This window comes from Salvelinus alpinus, chromosome 12, assembly GCF_045679555.1.
Source record: "Salvelinus alpinus chromosome 12, SLU_Salpinus.1, whole genome shotgun sequence".
Lineage (NCBI taxonomy): Eukaryota > Metazoa > Chordata > Actinopteri > Salmoniformes > Salmonidae > Salvelinus > Salvelinus alpinus.
Genome location: NC_092097.1, coordinates 28,312,608 through 28,335,784, shown reverse-complemented (window position 1 = coordinate 28,335,784; position 23,177 = coordinate 28,312,608). Strand labels below are relative to the sequence as shown.

At 43.5% G+C, this 23,177-nt stretch overlaps 1 protein-coding gene across 3 annotated transcripts in view; it reads right to left on the bottom strand.

Moving 5' to 3' along the window:
- The window catches only part of LOC139536600 (FYVE, RhoGEF and PH domain-containing protein 5-like), a 57,151-nt gene that overhangs the window by 22,628 nt on the left and 11,346 nt on the right, over positions 1 to 23,177 (bottom strand). For all 3 annotated transcript variants that reach the window (XM_071337254.1, XM_071337256.1, XM_071337255.1), the window contains exons 3-7: positions 18,254 to 18,413; positions 18,078 to 18,136; positions 16,210 to 16,240; positions 10,163 to 10,314; positions 9,699 to 9,855 (exon numbers count right to left, since the gene is read on the bottom strand). In XM_071337254.1, coding sequence (XP_071193355.1) covers positions 9,699 to 9,855; positions 10,163 to 10,314; positions 16,210 to 16,240; positions 18,078 to 18,136; positions 18,254 to 18,413 — 559 coding nt within the window. The remainder of the gene's footprint in view (positions 1 to 9,698; positions 9,856 to 10,162; positions 10,315 to 16,209; positions 16,241 to 18,077; positions 18,137 to 18,253; positions 18,414 to 23,177) is intronic.

The following is a 23,177-nucleotide window of genomic DNA, read 5'->3' as shown; positions in this document are numbered from 1 at the left end:
CAGTCAGCTGATGTTCTGAAAGAGCTGCAAAATCTGGACCCCTACAAATCAGCCGGGCTTGACAATCTGGACCCTTTCTTTCTAAAATTATCTGCCGAAATTGTTGCAACCCCTATTACTACATTTACATTTACATTTAAGTCATTTAGCAGACGCTCTTATCCAGAGCGACTTACAAATTGGTGCATTCACCTTATGATATCCAGCCTGTTCAACCTCTCTTTCGTGTCATCTGAAATTCCCATAGATTGGAAAGCAGCTGCAGTCATCCCCCTCTTCAAAGGGGGGGACACTCTTGACCCAAACTGCTACAGACCTATATCTATCCTACCCTGCCTTTCTAAGGTCTTCGAAAGCCAAGTCAATAAACAGATTACCGACCATTTAGAATCCCACCATACCTTCTCCGCTATGCAATCTGGTTTCAGAACTGGTCATGGGTGCACCTCAGCCACGCTCAAGGTCCTAAACGATATCCTAACCGCCATCGATAAGAAACAATATTGTGCAGCCGTATTCATTGACCTGGCCAAGGCTTTCGACTCTGTCAATCACCACATCCTCATCGGCAGACTCGATAGTCTTGGTTTCTCAAATGATTGCCTCGCCTGGTTCACCAACTACTTCTCTGTTCAGTGTGTCAAATCGGAGGGCCTGTTGTCCGGGCCTCTGGCAGTCTCTATGGGGGTGCCACAGGGTTCAATTCTTGGACCGACTCTCTTCTCTGTATACATCAATGATGTCGCTCTTGCTGCTGGTGAGTCTCTGATCCACCTCTACGCAGACGACACCATTCTGTATACTTCTGGCCCTTCTTTGGACACTGTGTTAACAACCCTCCAGACGAGCTTCAATGCCATACAACTCTCCTTCCGTGGCCTCCAATTGCTCTTAAATACAAGTAAAACTAAATGCATGTTCTTCAACCGATCGCTGCCTGCACCTGCCCGCCAGTCCAACATCACTACTCTGGACGGTTCTGACTTAGAATATGTGGACAACTACAAATACCTAGGTGTCTGGTTAGACTGTAAACTCTCCTTCCAGACTCACATCAAACATCTCCAATCCAAAGTTAAATCTAGAATTGGCTTCCTATTTCGCAACAAAGCATCCTTCACTCATGCTGCCAAACATACCCTTGTAAAACTGACCATCCTACCGATCCTCGACTTCGGCGATGTCATTTACAAAATAGCCTCCAATACCCTACTCAACAAATTGGAAGCAGTCTATCACAGTGCCATCCGTTTTGTCACCAAAGCCCCATATACTACCCACCACTGCGACCTGTACGCTCTCGTTGGCTGGCCCTTGCTTCATACTCGTCGCCAAACCCACTGGCTCCAGGTCATCTACAAGACCCTGCTAGGTAAAGTCCCCCCTTATCTCAGCTCGCTGGTCACCATAGCAGCACCCACCTGTAGCACGCGCTCCAGCAGGTATATCTCTCTGGTCACCCCCAAAACCAATTCTTCTTTTGGCTGCCTCTCCTTCCAGTTCTCTGCTGCCAATGACTGGAATGAACTACAAACATCTCTGAAACTGGAAACACTTATCTCCCTCACTAGCTTTAAGCACCAGCTGTCAGAGCAGATCACAGATTACTGCACCTGTACATAGCCCATCTATAATTTAGCCCAAACAACTACCTCTCCCTCTACTGTATTTATTTATTTATTTATTTTGCTCCTTTGCACCCCATTATTTCTATCTTTACTTTGCACATTCTTCCACTGCAAATCTACCATTCCAGTGTTTTACTTGCTATATTGTATTTACTTCGCCACCATGGCAGTTTTTTTTGCCTTTACCTCCCTTATCTCACCTCATTTGCTCACATTGTATATAGACTTCTTTTTCTACTGTATTATTGACTGTATGTTTGTTTTACTCCATGTGTAACTCTGTGTTGTTGTACGTGCCTAACTGCTTTGCTTTATCTTGGCCAGGTCGCAATTGTAAATGAGAACTTGTTCTCAACTTGCCTACCTGGTTAAATAAAGGTGAAATAAATAAATAAATACACACAGGAGCTTCATCATGGTGACTGTACATGATACACACAGGAGCTTCATCATGGTGACTGTACATGATACACACAGGAGCTTCATCATGGTGACTGTACATGATACACACAGGAGCTTCATCATGGTGACTGTACATGATACACACAGGAGCTTCATCATGGCGACTGTACATGATACACACAGGAGCTTCATCATGGTGACTGTACATGATACACACAGGAGCTTCATCATGGCGACTGTACATGATACACACAGGAGCTTCATCATGGTGACTGTACATGATACACACAGGAGCTTCATCATGGCGACTGTACATGATACACACAGGAGCTTCATCATGGTGACTGTACATGATACACACAGGAGCTTCATCATGGTGACTGTACATGATACACACAGGAGCTTCATCATGGTGACTGTACATGATACACACAGGAGCTTCATCATGGTGACTGTACATGATACACACAGGAGCTTCATCATGGTGACTGTACATGATACACACAGGAGCTTCATCATGGTGACTGTACATGATACACACAGGAGCTTCATCATGGCGACTGTACATGATACACACAGGAGCTTCATCATGGTGACTGTACATGATACACACAGGAGCTTCATCATGGCGACTGTACATGATACACACAGGAGCTTCATCATGGTGACTGTACATGATACACACAGGAGCTTCATCATGGCGACTGTACATGATACACACAGGAGCTTCATCATGGCGACTGTACATGATACACACAGGAGCTTCATCATGGCGACTGTACATGATACACACAGGAGCTTCATCATGGCGACTGTACATGATACACACAGGAGCTTCATCATGGTGACTGTACATGATACACACAGGAGCTTCATCATGGCGACTGTACATGATACACACAGGAGCTTCATCATGGTGACTGTACATGATACACACAGGAGCTTCATCATGGCGACTGTACATGATACACACAGGAGCTTCATCATGGTGACTGTACATGATACACACAGGAGCTTCATCATGGTGACTGTACATGATACACACAGGAGCTTCATCATGGTGACTGTACATGATACACACAGGAGCTTCATCATGGTGACTGTACATGATACACACAGGAGCTTCATCATGGCGACTGTACATGATACACACAGGAGCTTCTGATGGGAGATCCGTTAGAGGGAATGGGCAGAGAGAGGGGGAGGAGGGCTGTTTCTCCCATCCCAGATTCATTCAACACTCATCCTCTATAAGGCTGGAGAATCAACTTCTGAAGGTGGCATAAGCATCAATAGGACTCTTATTCTACACAATTAACAGCCTGAAGATCAATACACTCCTATACCCAGAATGCACCATGCTCCATGGTAGCTACAGTATGGATGTCAATGAAGACACTACAAATACACTACAATCGACTCCTTATAATGTACTGCAAGGGAATGCCGTCAATGCATGCAATATAAACTGGAGCATGCAGATATCCAGAGAAGTTTGCACTTATCCAATATGCACGGTAGCTCACACGCTCATGGATAGCTCATGGTTGCTTACGATCTGAAGGATTTTGACAGAGACCCGACCCCTTCAATACTTCCCCTTTGCTGTGGTTTCTACAATCCTACAGGCCTACAGACCAACACCTCAACCATTCAAAGCCTGGCAATTACAATACATGTTGATGTGGTTAATAAAACAGACTCCTTTCGGTCGGTCTGCTTTGTGAATGAATGTAGTTATCTTGCTCAATGGATCTTGCTTAATGTATGTATGAAGAGCTTTACTTTGTCCATACTAAAAGCCAAATAAAGCAAATGAGATAGGAACTGTGTTCATTGACATTCAGACATTTCCAACATGTTACTGATGAGGCAACACTTCATCTAATCTTATAGGATGATGACTTGAAGAAAACGTTTTTCTGCATCAAAAGGAAAAACAGAATAAGATCTTATACATGTAATACATTTGATTTCCAAATATGCCTGTGTACAGTATTAACATTATCTGTCCACTTCTTGATCTTGTGACTTGTGGCTGAAACTCAAACGAGCTGCCTGTGAGAACGAGAAGCTGATTTAAAACTCAAACCCAGCTGGATATACAGTAGTTAGATCACCAGGCCAGTCTGTTCTCATGCCTTGCTCCTGTACTGACCCTCAGACTAAACCTGCCAGCATCACATGGACTAAACTCTAGAATGGAAAGAGACCTGAGATTTCATTAACCCAGAGTGATCTCTACAGAGACAGAGTGGAGATGTTTGATACTGAGAACTCTCCTGGAAACCTCTGTCCTCCTCTCAGAGCTCACTGAGAAGGATCAGGGAGATTACAGGTGTATAATCAATATTATAAACTGGGTGGTTTGAGCCCTGAATGCTGATTGGCTGACAGCCGTGGTACATCAGACCATATACCACGGGTTTGAAAAAACATATTTTTTTACTGCTCTAATTCCGTTGGTAAACAGTTTATAATAGCAATAAGGCAACTCGGGGGTTTGTGGTATATGGCCAATATACCACAGCTAAGGGCTGGGTCCAAGAACTGCCCTTAGCCGTGGTATATTGGACATATATTTGTAAGTCGCTCTGGATAAGAGCGTCTGCTAAATGACTTAAATGTAAATGTAAATATACCACACCCCCTCGGGCCTAATTGCTTAAATAGAGAATACAGAGACATCACTCTTTATGTTAAAGGTAAGACACCTGATTCTGATCTAGCCTTTTCATTTATTTGTATGTATATTTAATTTCATTTTAAATAATCAATTTTACACCAAATCCATTAGAAAGTCAAGACATCATGATTACGAAACACTTCTGCAAAGGATGTCAATTGTCACTAAAATACAGAGTCTTTATCTGACTCCCTGACCAGAGCCATTATCATACATCTCTGTCCCAGATCTGGCAGTAGCATAGAGTGTAGCCTACTAGACCAAACACAATGTCTTCATAAACACTCATGACAACGATTATCATTTGAAAGGCATTAAAATATTTTGCCTCTAGAAAGTGGCCATACCTGTTGTAACAGTGTCTCTAAAAGTGCTTCTGCCGTGGAAAAAAAAAATTTGATCATCTCCTCTCACATTATAGACCATACAACCACCATATCTACCAACACCCAACCAATAACAACCACTACCCAACCAACAACAACCACTACCCAACCAACAACAATCACCACCCAACCAACAACAACCACTACCCAACCAAAAACAACCACTACCTAACCAACAACCACTACCCAACCAACAACAATCACCACCCAACCAACAACCACTACCCAACCAACAACAACCACTACCCAACCAACAACAACCACCAAACCACCATATTTAACAACACCCAACCAACAACAACCACTAACCAACCAACAACAACCATTACCCAACCAAAAACCACCCAACCAACAACAACCACTACCCAACCAACAACAACCTCTACCCAACCAACAACAACCACCACCCACCCAACCAACAACAACCAGGGACTGCAGTTGAAAATTAGCCGGCTGGCTAAAACCGTCACTTTTACTGAAACGTTGATTAATGTGCACTGTCCCTGTAGAAATAAAATAAACTCAACTCAACCACCCAACCAACAACAACCACCCAACCAACAACCACCACCCAACCAACAACAACCACCCAACCAACCAACAACCACCACCCAACCAACAACCACCACCCAACCAACAACCACCACCCAACCAACAACAACCACCCAACCAACAACCACCACCCAACCAACAACAACCACCCAACCAACAACAACCACCCAACCAACAACAACCACCCAACCAACAACAACCACCCAACCAACAACAACCACCCAACCAACAACCATCACCCAACCAACAACAACCACCCAACCAACAACAACCACCCAACCAACAACCACCACCCAACCAACAACAACCACCCAACCAACAACAACCACCCAACCAACAACCATCACCCAACCAACAACCATCACCCAACCAACAACAACCACCCAACCAACAACAACCACCCAACCAACAACAACCACCCAACCAACAACAACCACCCAACCAACAACAACCACCCAACCAACAACAACCACCCAACCAACAACCATCACCCAACCAACAACCATCACCCAACCAACAACAACCACCCAACCAACAACAACCACCCAACCAACAACCATCACCCAACCAACAACAACCACCCAACCAACAACAACCACCCAACCAACAACCATCACCCAACCAACAACAACCACCCAACCAACAACCATCACCCAACCAACAACAACCACCCAACCAACAACAACCACCCAACCAACAACCATCACCCAACCAACAACAACAACCGCCCAACCAACAACCACCACCCAACCAACAACAACAACCGCCCAACCAACAACAACAACCAGCCAACAACAACCACCCAACCAACAACAACCGCCTAATCATTTTTTTTTTTTAAACACAACAACCACTACCCAACCAACATCAATCACCACCGAACCAACAACAACCACTACCCAACCAACAACAACCAACACCCAACCACCCAACCAACAACCACCCAGCCAACAACAACCACCTAACCAACAACAACCAACAACACCAACAACAACCACCCAACCAACAACAACCGCCCAACCAACAACAACAACCAACCAACAACAACCGCCTAATCAAAAAAAAAAAAACACAACAACCACTACCCAACCAACATCAATCACCACCGAACCAACAACCACTACCCAACCAACAACAACCACTACCCAACCAACAACAACCACTACCCAACCAACAACAACCAACACCCAACCAACAACAACCACTACCCAAGCAACAACAACCACTACCCAACAAACAACAATCACCACCCACCCACCCAACCAACAACCACCCAGCCAACAACAACCACCTAACCAACAACAACCAACAACACCAACAACAACCACTACCCAAGCAACAACAACCACTACCCAACAAACAACAATCACCACCCACCCACCCAACCAACAACCACCCAACAAACAACAACCACTACCCAACCAAAAACAACCACTACCCAACCAACAACCACCATATCAACCAACACCTAACCAACAACAAACACTAACCAACCAACAACAACCACTACCCAACCAACAACAACCACTACCCAACCAACAACAACCACCAACCAACCACCCAACCACCCAACCACCATATCAACCAACACCCAACCAACAACAACCACTAACCAACCAACAACAACCACTACCCAAACAACAACAACCACCAACCAACCACCCAACCAACAACAACCACCCAACCAACAAGCATAGGTAAGTGCCAATACATAATTACATACTCATTATGATATAGCAACTCCATGAGAACATTATAATACAATTTCAGAAGGAACGATTTTACACACATACACATGGCTTGATATTGCATGTACAGTAACATTTTAACAGAGACCAGACACCTCCTGTACTTCTCCTTTAGTATTGTGTCAGCGCTCATTGCGGTCATTGTGGTCATAGCAGTCATTGTGGTTATAACAGTCATTGCGGTTATAGCAGTCACTGTGGTTATAGCAGTCATTGTGGTTCTAGCAGTCATCGTGGTTATAGCAGTCATCGTGGTGATAGCAGTCATCGTGGTTATAGCAGTCATCGTGGTTATAGCAGTCGCTGTGGTTATAGCAGTCATTGTGGTTATAGCAGTCATTGTGGTTCTAGCAGTCACTGTGGTTATAGCAGTCATTGTGGTTATAGCAGTCACTGTGGTTATAGCAGTCATTGTGGTTATAGCAGTTATTGTGGTTCTAGCAGTCATTGTGGTTATAGCAGTCATCGTGGTTATAGCAGTTATTGTGGTTATAGCAGTCATTGTGGTTATAGCAGTCATTGTGGTTATAGCAGTCATCGTGGTTATAGCAGTCATTGTGGTTCTAGCAGTCATTGTCGTTATAGCAGTTATTATGGTTATAGCAGTCATTGTGGTTCTAGCAGTCATTGTGGTTCTAGCAGTCATCGTGGTTATAGCAGTCATCGTGGTTCTAGCAGTCATCGTGGTTCTAGCAGTCATCGTGGTTATAGCAGTTATTGTAGTTATAGCAGTCATTGTGGTTCTAGCAGTCATTGTGGTTCTAGCAGTCATCGTGGTTCTAGCAGTCATTGTGGTTATAGCAGTCATCGTGGTTATAGCAGTCATTGTGGTTATAGCAGTCATTGTGGTTATAGCAGTTATTGTGGTTCTAGCAGTCATTGTGGTTCTAGCAGTCATCGTGGTTCTAGCAGTCATTGTGGTTATAGCAGTCATCGTGGTTATAGCAGTTATTGTGGTTATAGCAGTCATTGTGGTTCTAGCAGTCATTGTGGTTATAGCAGTCATCGTGGTTATAGCAGTCATTGTGGTTCTAGCAGTCATTGTGGTTATAGCAGTTATTATGGTTCTAGCAGTCATTGTGGTTCTAGCAGTCATTGTGGTTCTAGCAGTCATCGTGGTTATAGCAGTTATTGTGGTTCTAGCAGTCATTGTGGTTCTAGCAGTCATTGTGGTTCTAGCAGTCATCGTGGTTATAGCAGTTATTGTGGTTATAGCAGTCATTGTGGTTCTAGCAGTCATTGTGGTTCTAGCAGTCATCGTGGTTATAGCAGTCATTGTGGTTATAGCAGTCATTGTGGTTATAGCAGTTATTGTGGTTATAGCAGTCATTGTGGTTCTAGCAGTCATTGTGGTTATAGCAGTCATCGTGGTTATAGCAGTTATTGTGGTTCTAGCAGTCATTGTGGTTATAGCAGTCATCGTGGTTCTAGCAGTTATTGTGGTTCTAGCAGTCATTGTGGTTATAGCAGTCATCGTGGTTATAGCAGTTATTGTGGTTCTAGCAGTCATTGTGGTTATAACATTGTTACTGAAGAAGAGGAGCAGAGCAGCTGGACCAGATGTCAAACTGTCTGATGATGTGAATTACAGTATGTTAATCAAACTGAAACTGAAACTGTCAATATCAGATAACTTTTAAGTTTATGTCTACATTTAGCATATTTAGTTGTTTTTTATAAGTGTATGTTTTTTGTTCTATGATATTGTATATCAGGTTTGATCTATCTTTAGTTTGGTAGTTTTAGGTCTATTTCTGATATGTGTCCTTTTTAAAACCAAGTGAAGTGGGTTGATTTTCTCAAAGCATACAGCTAATATGTATTTTATTGTATTGAGTATAAATTAAACAAGTAAATGATGTAAACTGGGTTTGTGCTAAGTTCTAAGACACTGGGTTATTATCTGTCATTAGTCATTAGTTATTATCTGTCATGTGTATGGGTGCATACTGTATAGAACAAGAGCTGGAAATTAAACAGTAATAAACATACACCTGATTAAAAGTAAGAATGATATTCCACAGAAAAGTCCACTCTTCAGCAGAGACAGAAGGATGGCCTGCAGTTCCCTGCCACAGGATGTGTTTTAGGTGGCATAGCATGACATTCTCACACTCATCTAACATTGTGCACGGAAAGCTGAAACTGGCTAACAAATAGCTCACTGTGGGTTCAGAGCCTGCATACAGAGAGAAACCTAAGAGAAACCTCCCGTGTCTTCTCTGGTCTTATTCCAAAAACAGTCTGTTTGCTATGAACAGTCCTGACTTGACTTTAAACAGCCCTGCTGTCTGACCTCATACTGGCTGACGATGGCTGAGAAGGCGGGCGAGGTCCGGCAGCTTTCGTCCAGCAGGCTCATGCTGCGGTCGTAGTGACCAATGTAGGCCGTGAAGACCACAAACTCCAACTTCCTGGATAGGATGACATCCGCAATCCTCTGGCTCTCTTCCCTGAAGGAAGAGAAAGAATGGTATGAAGACAAATGAAGGATTGCACACTAGACACTGTGCTCAGTATGCAGCAGACACATGGTCCATCTGATCTGATGAATGACCTCTGTGCTGCATTGATGTGTGTTCTGTCGGTCATGAGTACTGTGTGTGTCGGCTGTGTGTGTGTGTGTGTGTGTGTGTGTGTGTGTGTGTGTGTGTGTGTGTGTGTGTGTGTGTGTGTGTGTGTGTGTGTGTGTGTGTGTGTGTGTGTGTGTGTGTGTGTGTGTGTGTGTGTGTGTGTGGTGTAGAGTCTGCAGTGTCTCACCACTGTCGGATGCGGTTCTCTAACTCGGTGAGGATTCTGCGGTGCAGAGTGTAAACATCAGGCAGCTTGTTGAGGATCTCCCTTAGCCTCTCCTCCTCCAGCACAGGATCTCCCTCATCCCCTACTGCAGCCCCCACCGCCTCCCTGAAGTCCTGACACAGAGATGAACATGATTTGATTATATGGGTTATTAACATACTGTACATGACACACACTCATTTTATGAAGTCAATCAGTGCTGCCAGCCCTATGGCTGGAAGAGTCCTCCATTCACACAACAAAAATGTGAATCTCTGAGCATTATGTCGGTCTGTCTGTCTGTCGGTCATGATGTCTATTTTTAGACAGACTGCTAATGACTGCATGAGGCAGCCAGTTAGCTCCTATAATGTACAGAGCCAGAGCACTAGATTATCTCCATAAGCCATAAGATGTAGGCCTGCTATGGTACATGTATGTTTACTTGCCTACATATACAGAAGTATAGCGCAGTACCCTATCAATGACTGCAATAGGGGCATTGCCACATTTTGTGATGGAATTTTCATTACATCTTTTTTTATTTATTTATTTAACCTTTATTTAACCAGGTAGGCAAATTGAGAACACGTTCTCATTTACAATTGCGACCTGGCCAAGATAAAGCAAAGCAGTTCGACACATACAACAACACATAGTTACACATGGAGTAAAACAAACATATAGTCAATGATACAGTGAAAAAAAATAAGTCTATATACAATGTGAGCAAGTGAGGTGAGATAAGGGAGGTGAAGGCAAACAAATATATGTATAAATAAATAAAAATATAAAAAGGCCATGGTGGCGAAGTAAATACAACACAGCAAGTAAAATAAAAACTAAAAACACTGGAATGGTTGGTTTGCAGTGGAAGAAAGCGCAAAGTAGAGACAGAAATAATGGGGTGCAAAGGAGCAAAATAAATAAATAAATACAGTAGGTAAAGAGGTAGTTGTTTGGGCTAAATTATAGATGGGCTATGTACAGGTGCAGTAATCTATGAGCTGCTCTGACAGCTGGTGCTTAAAGCTAGTGAGGGAGATAAGTGTTTCCAGTTTCAGAGATTTTTGTAGTTCGTTCCAGTCATTGGCAGCAGAGAACTGGAAGGAGAGGCGGCCAAAGGAAGAATTGGTTTTGGGGGTGACCAGAGAGATAAACCTGCTGGAGCGCGTGCTACAGGTAGGTGTTGCTATGGTGACCAGCGAGCTGAGATAAGGGGGGACTTTACCTAGCAGGGTCTTGTAGATGACCTGGAACCAGTGGGTTTGGCGACGAGTATGAAGCGAGGGCCAGCCAACGAGAGTGTACAGGTCGCAGTGGTGGGTAGTATATGGGGCTTTGGTGACAAAACGGATGGCACTGTGATAGACTGCATCCAATTTATTGAGTAGGGTTTTGGAGGCTATTTTGTAAATGACATCACCGAAGTCGAGGATTGGTAGGATGGTCAGTTTTACAAGGGTATGTTTGGCAGCATGAGTGAAGGATGCTTTGTTGCGGAATAGGAAGCCAATTCTAGATTTAACTTTGGATTGGAGATGTTTGATGTGAGTCTGGAAGGAGAGTTTACAGTCTAACCAGACACCTAGGTATTTGTAGTTGTCCACATATTCTAAGTCAGAGCCGTCCAGAGTAGTGATGTTGGACAGGCGGGCAGGTGCAGGCAGCGATCGGTTGAAGAGCATGCATTTAGTTTTACTTGTATTTAAGAGCAATTGGAGGCCACGGAAGGAGAGTTGTATGGCATTGAAGCTCGCCTGGAGGGTTGTTAACACAGTGTCAAAAGAAGGGCCAGAAGTATACAGAATAGTGTCGTCTGCGTAGAGGTGGATCAGAGAATCACCAGCAGCAAGAGCGACATCATTTATGTATACAGAGAAGAGAGTCGGTCCAAGAATTGAACCCTGTGGCACCCCCATGGAGACTGCCAGAGGCCCGGACAACAGACCCTCCGATTTGACACACTGAACTCGATCAGAGAAGTAGTTGGTGAACCAGGCGAGGCAATCATTAGAGAAACCAAGGCTGTCGAGTCTGCCGATGAGGATGTGGTGATTGACAGAGTCAAAAGCCTTGGCCAGGTCAATGAATACGGCTGCACAGTATTGTTTCCTATCGATGGCGGTTAAGATATCGTTTATGACCTTGAGCGTGGCTGAGGTGCACCCATGACCAGCTCTGAAACCAGATTGCATAGCGGAGAAGGTATGGTGGGATTCGAAATGGTCGGTAATCTGTTTGTTGACTTGGCTTTCGAAGACCTTAGAAAGGCAGGGTAGGATAGATATAGGTCTGTAGCTGTTAGGGTCAAGAGTGTCCCCCCCTTTGAAGAGGGGGATAACCGCAGCTGCTTTCCAATCTTTGGGAATCTCAGACGACACGAAAGAGAGGTTGAAAAGGCTAGTAATAGGGGTGGCAACAATTTCAGCAGATAGTTTTAGAAAGAAAGGGTCCAGATTATCTAGCCCGGCTGATTTGTAAGGGTCCAGATTTTGCAGCTCTTTTAGAACATCAGCTGACTGTATTTGGGAGAAAGAGAAATGGGGAAGGCTTGGGCGAGTAGCAGAGGGGAGGGCAGTGCTGTTGTCCGGGGTAGGGGTAGCCAGGTGGAAAGCATGGCCAGCCGTAGAAAAATGCTTATTGAAATTCTCAATTATAGTGGATTTGTCGGTGGTGACAGTGTTTCCTATCTTCAGAGCAGTTGGAAGCTGGGAGGAGGTGTTCTTATTCTCCATGGACTTTACAGTGTCCCAGAACTTTTTTGAATTTGTGTTGCAGGAAGCAAATTTCTGCTTGAAAAAGCTAGCCTTGGCTTTTCTAACTGCCTGTGTATACTGGTTTCTAGCTTCCCTGAAAAGTTGCATATCACGGGGGCTGTTCGATGCTAATGCAGAACGCCATAGGATGTTTTTCTGTTGGTTAAGGGCAGTCAGGTCAGGAGAGAACCAAGGGCTATATCTGTTCCTGGTTCTAAATTTCTTGAATGGGGCATGCTTATTCAAGATGGTGAGGAAGGCATTTTTAAAAAATGTCCAGGCATCCTCTACTGACGGGATGAGATCAATATCCTTCCAGGATACCTCGGCCAGGTCGATTAGAAAGGCCTGCTCGCTGAAGTGTTTCAGGGAGCGTTTGACAGTGATGAGTGGAGGTCGTTTGACCGCTGACCCATTACGGATGCAGGCAATGAGGCAGTGATCGCTGAGATCTTGGTTGAAAACAGCAGAGGTGTATTTGGAGGGCAAGTTTGTTAGGATGATATCTATGAGGGTACCCGTGTTTACGGAATTGGGGTGGTACCTGGTAGGTTCATTGATAATTTGTGTGAGATTGAGGGCATCAAGCTTAGATTGTAGGGTGGCTGGGGTGTTAAGCATGTTCAAATTTAGGTCGCCTAGCAGCACGAGCTCTGAAGATAGATGGGGGGCAATCAGTTCACATATAGTGTCCAGAGCACAGCTGGGGGCAGAGGGTGGTCTATAGCAGGCGGCAACGGTGAGAGACTTGTTTTTAGAGAGGTGGATTTTTAAAAGTAGAAGTTCAAATTGTTTGGGAACAGACCTGGATAGTAAAACAGAACTCTGCAGGCAATCTTTGCAATAGATTGCAACACCGCCCCCTTTGGCCGTTCTATCTTGTCTGAAAATCTTGTAGTTGGGGATGAAAATGTCAGAATTTTTGGTGGTCTTTCTAAGCCAGGATTCAGACACGGCTAAAACATCCGGGTTGGCAGAGTGTGCTAAAGCAGTGAACAAAACAAACTTAGGGAGGAGGCTTCTAATGTTAACATGCATGAAGCCAAGGCTATTACGGTTACAGAAGTCATCAAAAGAGAGCGCCTGGGGAATAAGAGTGGAGCTAGGTACTGCAGGGCCTGGATTCACCTCTACATCACCAGAGGAACAGAGGAGGAGTAGGATAAGGGTACGGCTAAAAGCTATGAGAATTGGTCGTCTAGAACTTCTAGAGCAGAGAGTAAAAGGAAGTTTCTGGGGGCGATAAAATAGCTTAAAGGAATAATGTACAGACAAAGGTATGGTAGGATGTGAATACAGTGGAGGTAAACCTAGGTATTGAGTGATGATGAGAGAGATATTGTCTCTAGAAACATCATTGAAACCAGGTGATGTCATCGCATATGTGGGTGGTGGAACTGTGAGGTTGGATATGGTATAGTGAGCAGGGCTAGAGGCTCTACAGTGAAATAAGCCAATAAACACTAACCAGAACAGCAATGGACAAGGCATATTTACATTAAGGAGAGGCATGCTTAATCGAGTGATCAATAAGGGTCCAGTGAGTAGAGGTTGGTTGGGGTCACGGCGATCCAGACAGCTGGCCGGGTAGATGGCTATCGGTAGCAAGATAGCATAGGATGGAGGTCTATTTGTAGATACCTCGTGCGTTTCCGTCGGTAGGTTAGTGGGGTTCCGTGTGGTAGAGGGGATCAATCCAAATTGGCAAAATAGATATAGTGACCCAAGAAAAAAATAAAAAAAATAAATAATAATAATAATTGTCCGATATACTTATTCAGATAGCAGCCGATAAGACAGCTAACGGTTAGCGGGCCCCAGATGAGCGTTCAGGTAACGTCGGGACGGAGGTGCCAGTTGGATAACTCCCTCGGGCAGATAACGTCGGCAGTCAGTCGTGAAGGCCCGGTGGGGCTCCGTATCTGCAGCAACAAAAAAAGAAAAGAAAAAATAGAAAAACGGGTCCGGATAGGTGACTGTAGCCCAGGAATGGCTGATGGAACTCCTCAGCTGGCTAGCTCCGGAATGATTTGAGTTTGCTCCGGGATCGACGTAAGCCAATAGTCACACGGTTTGCAGCTAGCTAGCTGCAAATGTCCAGAGCCTGCGGCTGAAATCCGGGGAAACTGAGAGAAAAAAAGTCCCGGAATGCTCCGGTCCGAGTCGCGTTGCACAAAAGTGCCGGTAGATTATCGAGCTAAAGGAATAGCTGATGACCACAAAACGTGGGCAGCTGAAACACCAACGCTAGCCAGCAAACCAGCTAATTTCTGGGCAGCTACAGATTAACTTCTGGCTAGCTATCGGATAGCTTCTGGTTAGCTTTCTGGCTAGCTTCTGAATTAGCCCCTGGCTAGCTTCCACGGTGGATTTTCAGATTTGAGGTAAATAATACTTTTTTGTAATTGGTGAAGCGGGTTGCAGGAAAGCTTTTGCAGGAAAGCTTTTGTAGTTGAGTTCTTGGATAATAAAATATATAAAAGATATGCGAAGAAAGGTGTAAATATATATATATACAGGACACGACAATACGAAACAGAAATGACGTCTGAACTGCTAAGCCATCTTGGAATCCCAAGTATCTTACGATTACGTCTCTGATCACAACAACAGGTTCTCTTCTTTTCACCCAGAAATAATACACACTAAGTTTGCTGTGTCAATCCATTAACCATGATGAGCTGACCCACTTTTTGAAGCGCCTTACCAACCCCACCCTGGTTTCTCAGGAGAGGGGTGACAGACATTGTGATGTAATGCAGAGAGAAGTGCACCGAGATGAACTTTGACCCCAGAAGGGTTGCATTCCAAATCCCTTGCCTTCTTCTTGAAATGTGCAATGAACCACTTACCCTCCCCTAAAATAGGATAGTTGCTCTGCTGCTAAAAACTCTTCCACAGCTAGTGCAGACAGCACTGTTCTCCAGTCTGTAGGTAACCCTCCATTACATCATTCAAAGCCATCCCATTGATTCTATCTTGTCTGTGATTCACACTATTTGACTTTCCACAGACTAAAAAGTAGTTTGCCATTTGAACTCATGGCTGCTAGTGTTCCGACTACTATACTGCTGTACCAAGTACCAAACATATCGCTGTAGATTACCATCCTAACCCTTACTCCACATCTTCTGTATCTCTCTCCTACCCAGCTCATAGGGGCACTAAAAGACGACAGGTAGCTTTCTTGGAGCAGATTTTGCCCCATGAAAGTAAGGGGCAAAATCATCAATAAAAACATGTCAAGTTCAAAGACTTCTTGATACTTACCACCTGGAGAAGCTTGAGGGCTTTCACATGTCTGCAGAGAGAGAAATTGAGGCACTGTCAGGTTTCCATGTGCAGACAAATGTAAAAATGCATCAATTTCCAGGTTATTAAGGTGAAAGAACAAGGTGAAAGGGACACAACAATGTTACAGAGTTACAGTGATGCTGATCATTAGTGTTCTATGTCAGTGGTTCCCAAACTTTTTATAGTCCCGTACCCCTTCAAACATTCAACCTCCAGCTGTGTACCCCCTCTAGCACCAGGGTCAGCGCACTGTCAAATGTTGTTTTTTGCCATCATTGTAAGCCTGCCACACACACACACACTATACGATACATTTATTAAACATAAGAATGAGTGTAGGTTTTTGTCACATCCCGGCTCGTGAGAAGTGACAAAGAGATCTTATAGGACCAGGGCACAAATAATAATATATTAATAATCAATACTTTTGCTCTTTATTTAACCATCTTACATATAAAACCTTATTTGTTCATCAAAAATTGTGGTTCGCGCCCGTGTCGGGGCGAGGGGACGGTCTAAAGTTATACTGTTACACACATAACTCTGCAATGTTGGGTTGTATTGAAGAGAGTCTCAGTCTTAAATCATTTCCCACACAGTCTGTGCCTGTATTTAGTTTTCATGCTAGTGAGGGCCGAGAATCCACTCTCACATAGGTACGTGGTTGCAAAGGGCATCAGTGTCTTAACAGCGTGATTTGCCAAGGCAGGAATCTCTGAGCGCAGCCCAATCCGGAAATCTGGCAGTGACTTCAGATTAAATAACATTTTCACAGAACCGCTTGTTGCAATTTCGATGAGGCTCTCTTGTTCAGATATCGGTAAGTGGACTGGAGGCAGGGCATGAAAGGGATAACGAATCCAGTTGTTTGGGTCACCCTTTCGGGAAAGTACCAGCGTAATTGCGCACCAAACTCACTCAGGTCCTTCGCTATATCACATTTGACATTGTCTGAGTTCATTTGCACACAAAAAATCATACAATGATGGAAAGACCTGTGTGTTGTCCTTGTTAATGCAGACAAAGAAGAGCTCCAAATTCTTAATCATAGCCTCAATTTTGTCCCGCACATTGAATATAGTTTCAGAGAGTCCCTGTAATCCTAGATTCAGATCATTCAGGTGAGAAAAAACATCACCCAGATAGGCCAGTCGTGTGAGAAACTCGTCATCATGCAAGCGGTCAGATAAGTGAAAATTATGGTCAGTAAAGACAACTTTAAGCTCGTCTCTCAATTTTAAAAAATGTGTCAATACTTTGCCAATGGTAACCAGCATTGTAAAAGCGTTACATGGTCGCTGCCCATATCATCGCATAGTGCAGAAAATACATGAGAGTTCAGGGGCCTTGCTTTAACAAAGTTAACCATTTTCACTGTAGTGTCCAAAACGTCTTTCAAGCTGTCAGGCATTCCCTTGGCAGCAAGAGCCTCTCAGTGGATGCTGCAGTGTACCCATGTGGCGTCGGGAGCAACTGCTGGCACGCGCATTACCATTCCACTATGTCCCCCTATCATGGCTTTTGCGCCATCAGTACAGATTTCAACATGAGCAGCAGCTTCCCGCGAGAGAGTAACGGTTAATGTGATTATTTGACTAGGCTACCTATATTTGACATTGCATTGTTATTTCGCTGAACACTAGATGGTTGAATTTTATTCTTGGCAGTGAAACGAGGCTACTCAGGCAAGAAATAAAACTCAGCCAAATGTATAGCCCCGTTGGAAAATATAAATGGACTGTTTGAAAATGTGCAAAAAATGAGAATCACATTTTTATTTGGCGTACCCCCTACAGCATTGCGCGTACCCCAGCTTGGGAATACCTGTTCTATGTGATACTCACAATCTCTCAGTGTCCACCAGCTCTTTGGCAATGTAGAAGGCTCTGGATCGACCGTCGCTCTGTCAAGAACAACATTATCACTAACAAATCTCTGTTGAATAGCAAACATAATACAATAGCAATATCTTAACTTATTTTTTAACACTCAAGCGGTCTCAAAGGTTTTGAAGTCTCACCTGTCTGCCATATGTGTTATCTTCTCCTCCCTCCTCCTCCTCCTCCTCAGAGGTGCGTCCTTGGTCCTCCTCCTCAGCTGTCCCTCCCCTCGCCTCACCCGATGACCCACCAGGGGGACCAACAGCTAGGGAGCACACGGTGTAGGGTTCTGTATAGGCACTGAATGGACAGGACCGAATCAGAGTATCAGTATACTGTAGTTCACACTTCACACACACAGGTCAACAAACACACACAGGTCAACAAACACACACAGGTCAACAAACACACACAGGTCAACAAACATACACAGGTCAACAAACACACACATACGTATCAACATATGAGAGTTTATTTCCAAAACACATTTGTGTTTTTTCACTAGAAATGATTGATTATGGGTATCATCACGTGTGTGTAAAATATTACTCTTCTCAGATTTTTTATTAATAGATTTTAGATGTATATTGAAATGTGTTTTATTTGCAAAATGCTATACACTGAGTGTACAAAACATTATGAACACCTAATCTTTCCATGACATAGACTGACAAGGTGAATCCAGGTGAAAGCTATGATCCCTTATTGATGTCCACTTCAATCCGTGTAGCTGAAGGGGAGGAGACAGGTTAAAGAAGAGAAGGATTTTTAAGCCTTGAGACTATTGAGACATGGATTGTGTATGTGTGCCATTCAGAGGGTCAATGGCAAGACAAAAGATGGGTGATGGGTTCAAAGTGCCTTTGAACGGGGTATGGTAGTAGGTGCACCGGTTTCTGTGTTTCAAGAACTGCAACACTGCTGGATTTTTTCATGCTCAAATGTTTCCCATGTGGGGCCTCCAGAGTGGCGCAGTGGTCTAAGGCACTGCATCGCAGTGCTTGAGGCGTCACTACAGATCCAGGTTCGATCCCGGGCTGTGAACAGCCGGCCATGTACGGGAGACCCATAAGGCGGCGCAGTGTAGGGTTTGGGCCTGGCTGGGATTTCCTAGTCCCATCGCACTCCAGCGACTCCTGTGACGGGCCAGGCGCCCGCACACTGACTTTGGTTGCCAGTTGTACAGTGTTTCCTCTGACACATTGGTGCAGCTGGCTTCCTGGTTAAGCGTGCAGTGCGGCTTGACAGAGTCATGTTTCGGAGGACTCTCGACCTTTGCCTCTCCTGAGTCCGTACGGGAGTTGCAGCGATTGGACAAGACTGCAACCACCAATTGGATATAATGAAATTGGGGAGAAAAAGGGGTAAAAGTTGAAATAAAAATTCAAAGAATGGTCCACCACCCAAAGGACATCCAGCCAACTTGAAATAACTGTGGGAAGCATTGGAGTCAACATGGGCCAGCATCCCTGTGGAACGCTTTGGACACCTTGTAGAGTCCATGCCCCGAGGAATTGAGGGTAAAAGAGAGGGGGGGTGCAACTCAATATTAACACTAACTATAAGTCGCACTGGATAAGAGCATCTGCTAAATGACCAAAATGTCAAATGTAAATGTCTATATAAAGATGTCATATTACTGTATTGATTAATAATAATAGAAATAATACTATATTGATGTCACAAATGTATCATTTCTAAGGTTCTCTATAAAAAAATGTAGTTATTTGTTACATTTGACTGTGTAAAACCTAGCAGTACTACTTATATAGTCTTGCAAAAAAACATAATTATTTGTCTCTCTGAAATGAAACCATCAAGTGATAGATTTCAAACAAATACTGTACATGTCTGTCATTAAACAACCCCATGCCATGATTAGATAATGTAAAAACACACCAATCTCTTTCATAAGTTCTTTAACAAAAAAAGCTAATTACCAACATTTCTGAAAATGGATATATAGCGTTTTGGAATGAATCTCTTCATATGTACAGTACATCAACAAACACACACACAGACAGTGCAATACCATAACATTTTTGTTGGTAAACTGAAATCTGGCAGATGATGAGGGAGAGAGAGACTGAGAGTGTGAGAGATAGAGAGAGAGAGAGAGAGAGAGAGAGAGAGAGAGAGAGAGAGAGAGAGAGAGAGAGAGAGAGAGAGAGAGAGAGAGAGAGAGAGAGAGAGAGAGAGAGAGAGAGAGAGAGAGAGAGAGGGAGAGAGAGAGGGAGAGAGAGGGAGCGAGAGGGAGCGAGAGGGAGCGAGAGGGAGCGAGAGAGAGAGAGAGAGATAGAGAGATAGAGAGAGAGGGAGCGAGAGAGGGGCAGTAGTGAACCCATCAAAGATATTGCTAAACCCAAGGACATTTACAGGGAGGAATTCATCGGATGGGCAGTGGATCAAATCCATAAAAGACAAAACTCTGATTGTTAGACAGATAAAAAATGATGAAACATAATAAAAAACATTCTTCAGATGAATATGAAGTCCGGAGACACAGTGAGACACAGCTTGTCTTCAGCTGGTGTCCATTTCCAAACCAACACAGAGAGATCTGGTAACGCGTCTTTATAGGAAATTAAGAGGAACATGTCAGATCAATGGAAAGGAGGATTAATCAACCCCAGAGTGATCTCTCATAGGCCACGGTGTCGCCAGTTGATGAATGGCTCATAAAACTCAAAGGCTCTTAGAGAAACGAATTAAAAACCATTTGTTCAGGAAGAGAACAATGACGGTGTTAGAGTAATGTTTCAAGATTCTATCTGCCCACTCCAACGCGCTGTATGTATGCCGTTTCAATCATTAATGTCTTTATCTACAGACCACAACATGAACTCTTATCTTCATACAGCTTTTTCATTGATATAAAGTCTATAAAGTTGTTTCAATACACTGAGTGCACTAAACATTAGGAACACCTGCTTTTTCCATGACATAGACTGGCAGGTGAATCAAGGTGAAAGCTATGATCCCTTATTGATGTCACCTGTTAAATCCACTTTAAAGAAGGATTTTTCAACATTGAGACAAATGAGACCTGGATAGTGCATGTGTGCCATTGCGAGGGTGAATGGGCAAGACAAAAGATTTAAGTGCCTTTTAACGGGTTATGGTAGTAAGTGCCAGGGCACCGGTTTTAGTGTGTCAAGAACTGCAACGCTACTGAGTTTTTCACACAACAGTTTCCTGTGTGCATCAAGAATGGTCCACCACCCAAAGAGTCAACATGGGCCAGCATCCCTGTGGAACTCCCTGTGCTCCTATGACTTGAGGCTGTTCTGATGGCAAAAGGGGGTGCAACTCAATGTTAGGAATGTGTTCCTACTGTTTTGTACACAGTTTATTTCAGTTTCCTCCACATAATTTGTCTCTTAGTTAGAGCAGTCCTACTCTCCTCTCTCCATAAAGCTTTATCTGTGAGATATATGACGCAGATGAATTGCACTCAACCGTCTGAGTTGACTTTATATGCCTCCATGTTAAAATACTGCTGTAATAATAGCAAAGCTACAGTATGTGGAGGACCATCAGAAGTATGGATAGCATGAATGTGAAATTATGACAATAGATAGACAATAGATTCAGCGTGGGGAGAGACCAATAAACCTTCTATAGTGCCTCCAGCGACACAGCCATACCCAGGCCATGGGATGGTACATGCTGACAGATGCACTTCTGCTGGGAGCCTGGGTGGATATGCTAATGATTGCGGCTCAGTGGGGAGTGTGCGCTAATGCTCTAATGACAACACATCTGTGAGTTAGCAGCGTGGCAGACCCCGGTGATTCTTATTGCTGTGACAGTGTGAATGATGTGCTTCACTGCATGCTCCAATGGGTTTAACACCACTGAAATGTACATTAGACAATTCTCCCAAAAAATTAACAACATGTATGGGGTTGCATTCTTTGCTTCTCACAGATAGGAAGTTACTACACTGAACAAAAATATACATGCAACATGTAAAGTTTTAGTCCCATCTTTTCTGAGCTGAAATAAAATAACCCAGAAATGTTCCATACACATAAATAGCCTATTTCTCTCAAATGGTGTGCACAAATTTGTTTACATCCCTGTTAGTGAGCATTTCTCCTTTGCCAAGATAATCCATCCACCTGACAAGTGTGGCATATCCAGAAGCTGATTAAACAGAATGTTCATTACACAGGTTGCACCTCGTGCTGGGGACAATACAAGGCCACATAAAATGTGCAGTTTTGTCACTCAACCCAATACCACAGATGTCTCAAGTTTTGAGGGAGCGTGCAATTGGCATGCTGACTGCAGGAATGTCCACCAGAACTGTTGCCAGATAATTTCATGTTCATTTCTCTACCATAAGCCGCCTCCAATGTCATTTTAGAGAATTTGTCACAACACAACTAATTGGCTCAAACTGATTAAAGAGGAAAGAAATTCCACAAATGAACTTTTAACAAGGCACACCGATTAATTGAAATGCATTCCAGGTGACTACCTCATGAAGCTGGTTGAGAGAATTCCAAGAGTGTGCAAAGCTGTCATCAAGGCAAAGGGTGGCTACTTTGAAGAATCTCAAATATATTTTATATTTACATTTGTTTAACAGTTTTTTGGTTACTACTTAATTCCATGTGTTATTACACAGTGTGATGTCTAAACTATTATTTATAGGTAGATAATGTATTTATTTATACATTTATTTCTATATATTTAAATTATTTGTAGAAAATAGTAAAAATAAAGAAAAACTCTTGAATGAGTAGGTTTATCCAAACTTTTGACTGGTACTGTATATAGCAGATTAGTACCTTCCCAGTTAATGCTAGTGCCATGGACCAAATCAGATCATTAAGTCAGTTCTCAGTTTTCAACCTCCAAATCATTTCCCACCAAAACCACTTCTTAATCTCAGCATGTTACAACTTCCGCACTCTGGCAACTCAAGGCAATAGCATCCCAGTCTCTGCAGCATTTGTGCTATGCTGTTTTAGGACAGCCGAAGGCTAAATCTACAGTGGCAAATTACAAAAGGAGAAAAACAATTATTCTTACCCGCTTCCCCAGGCTCTTTGT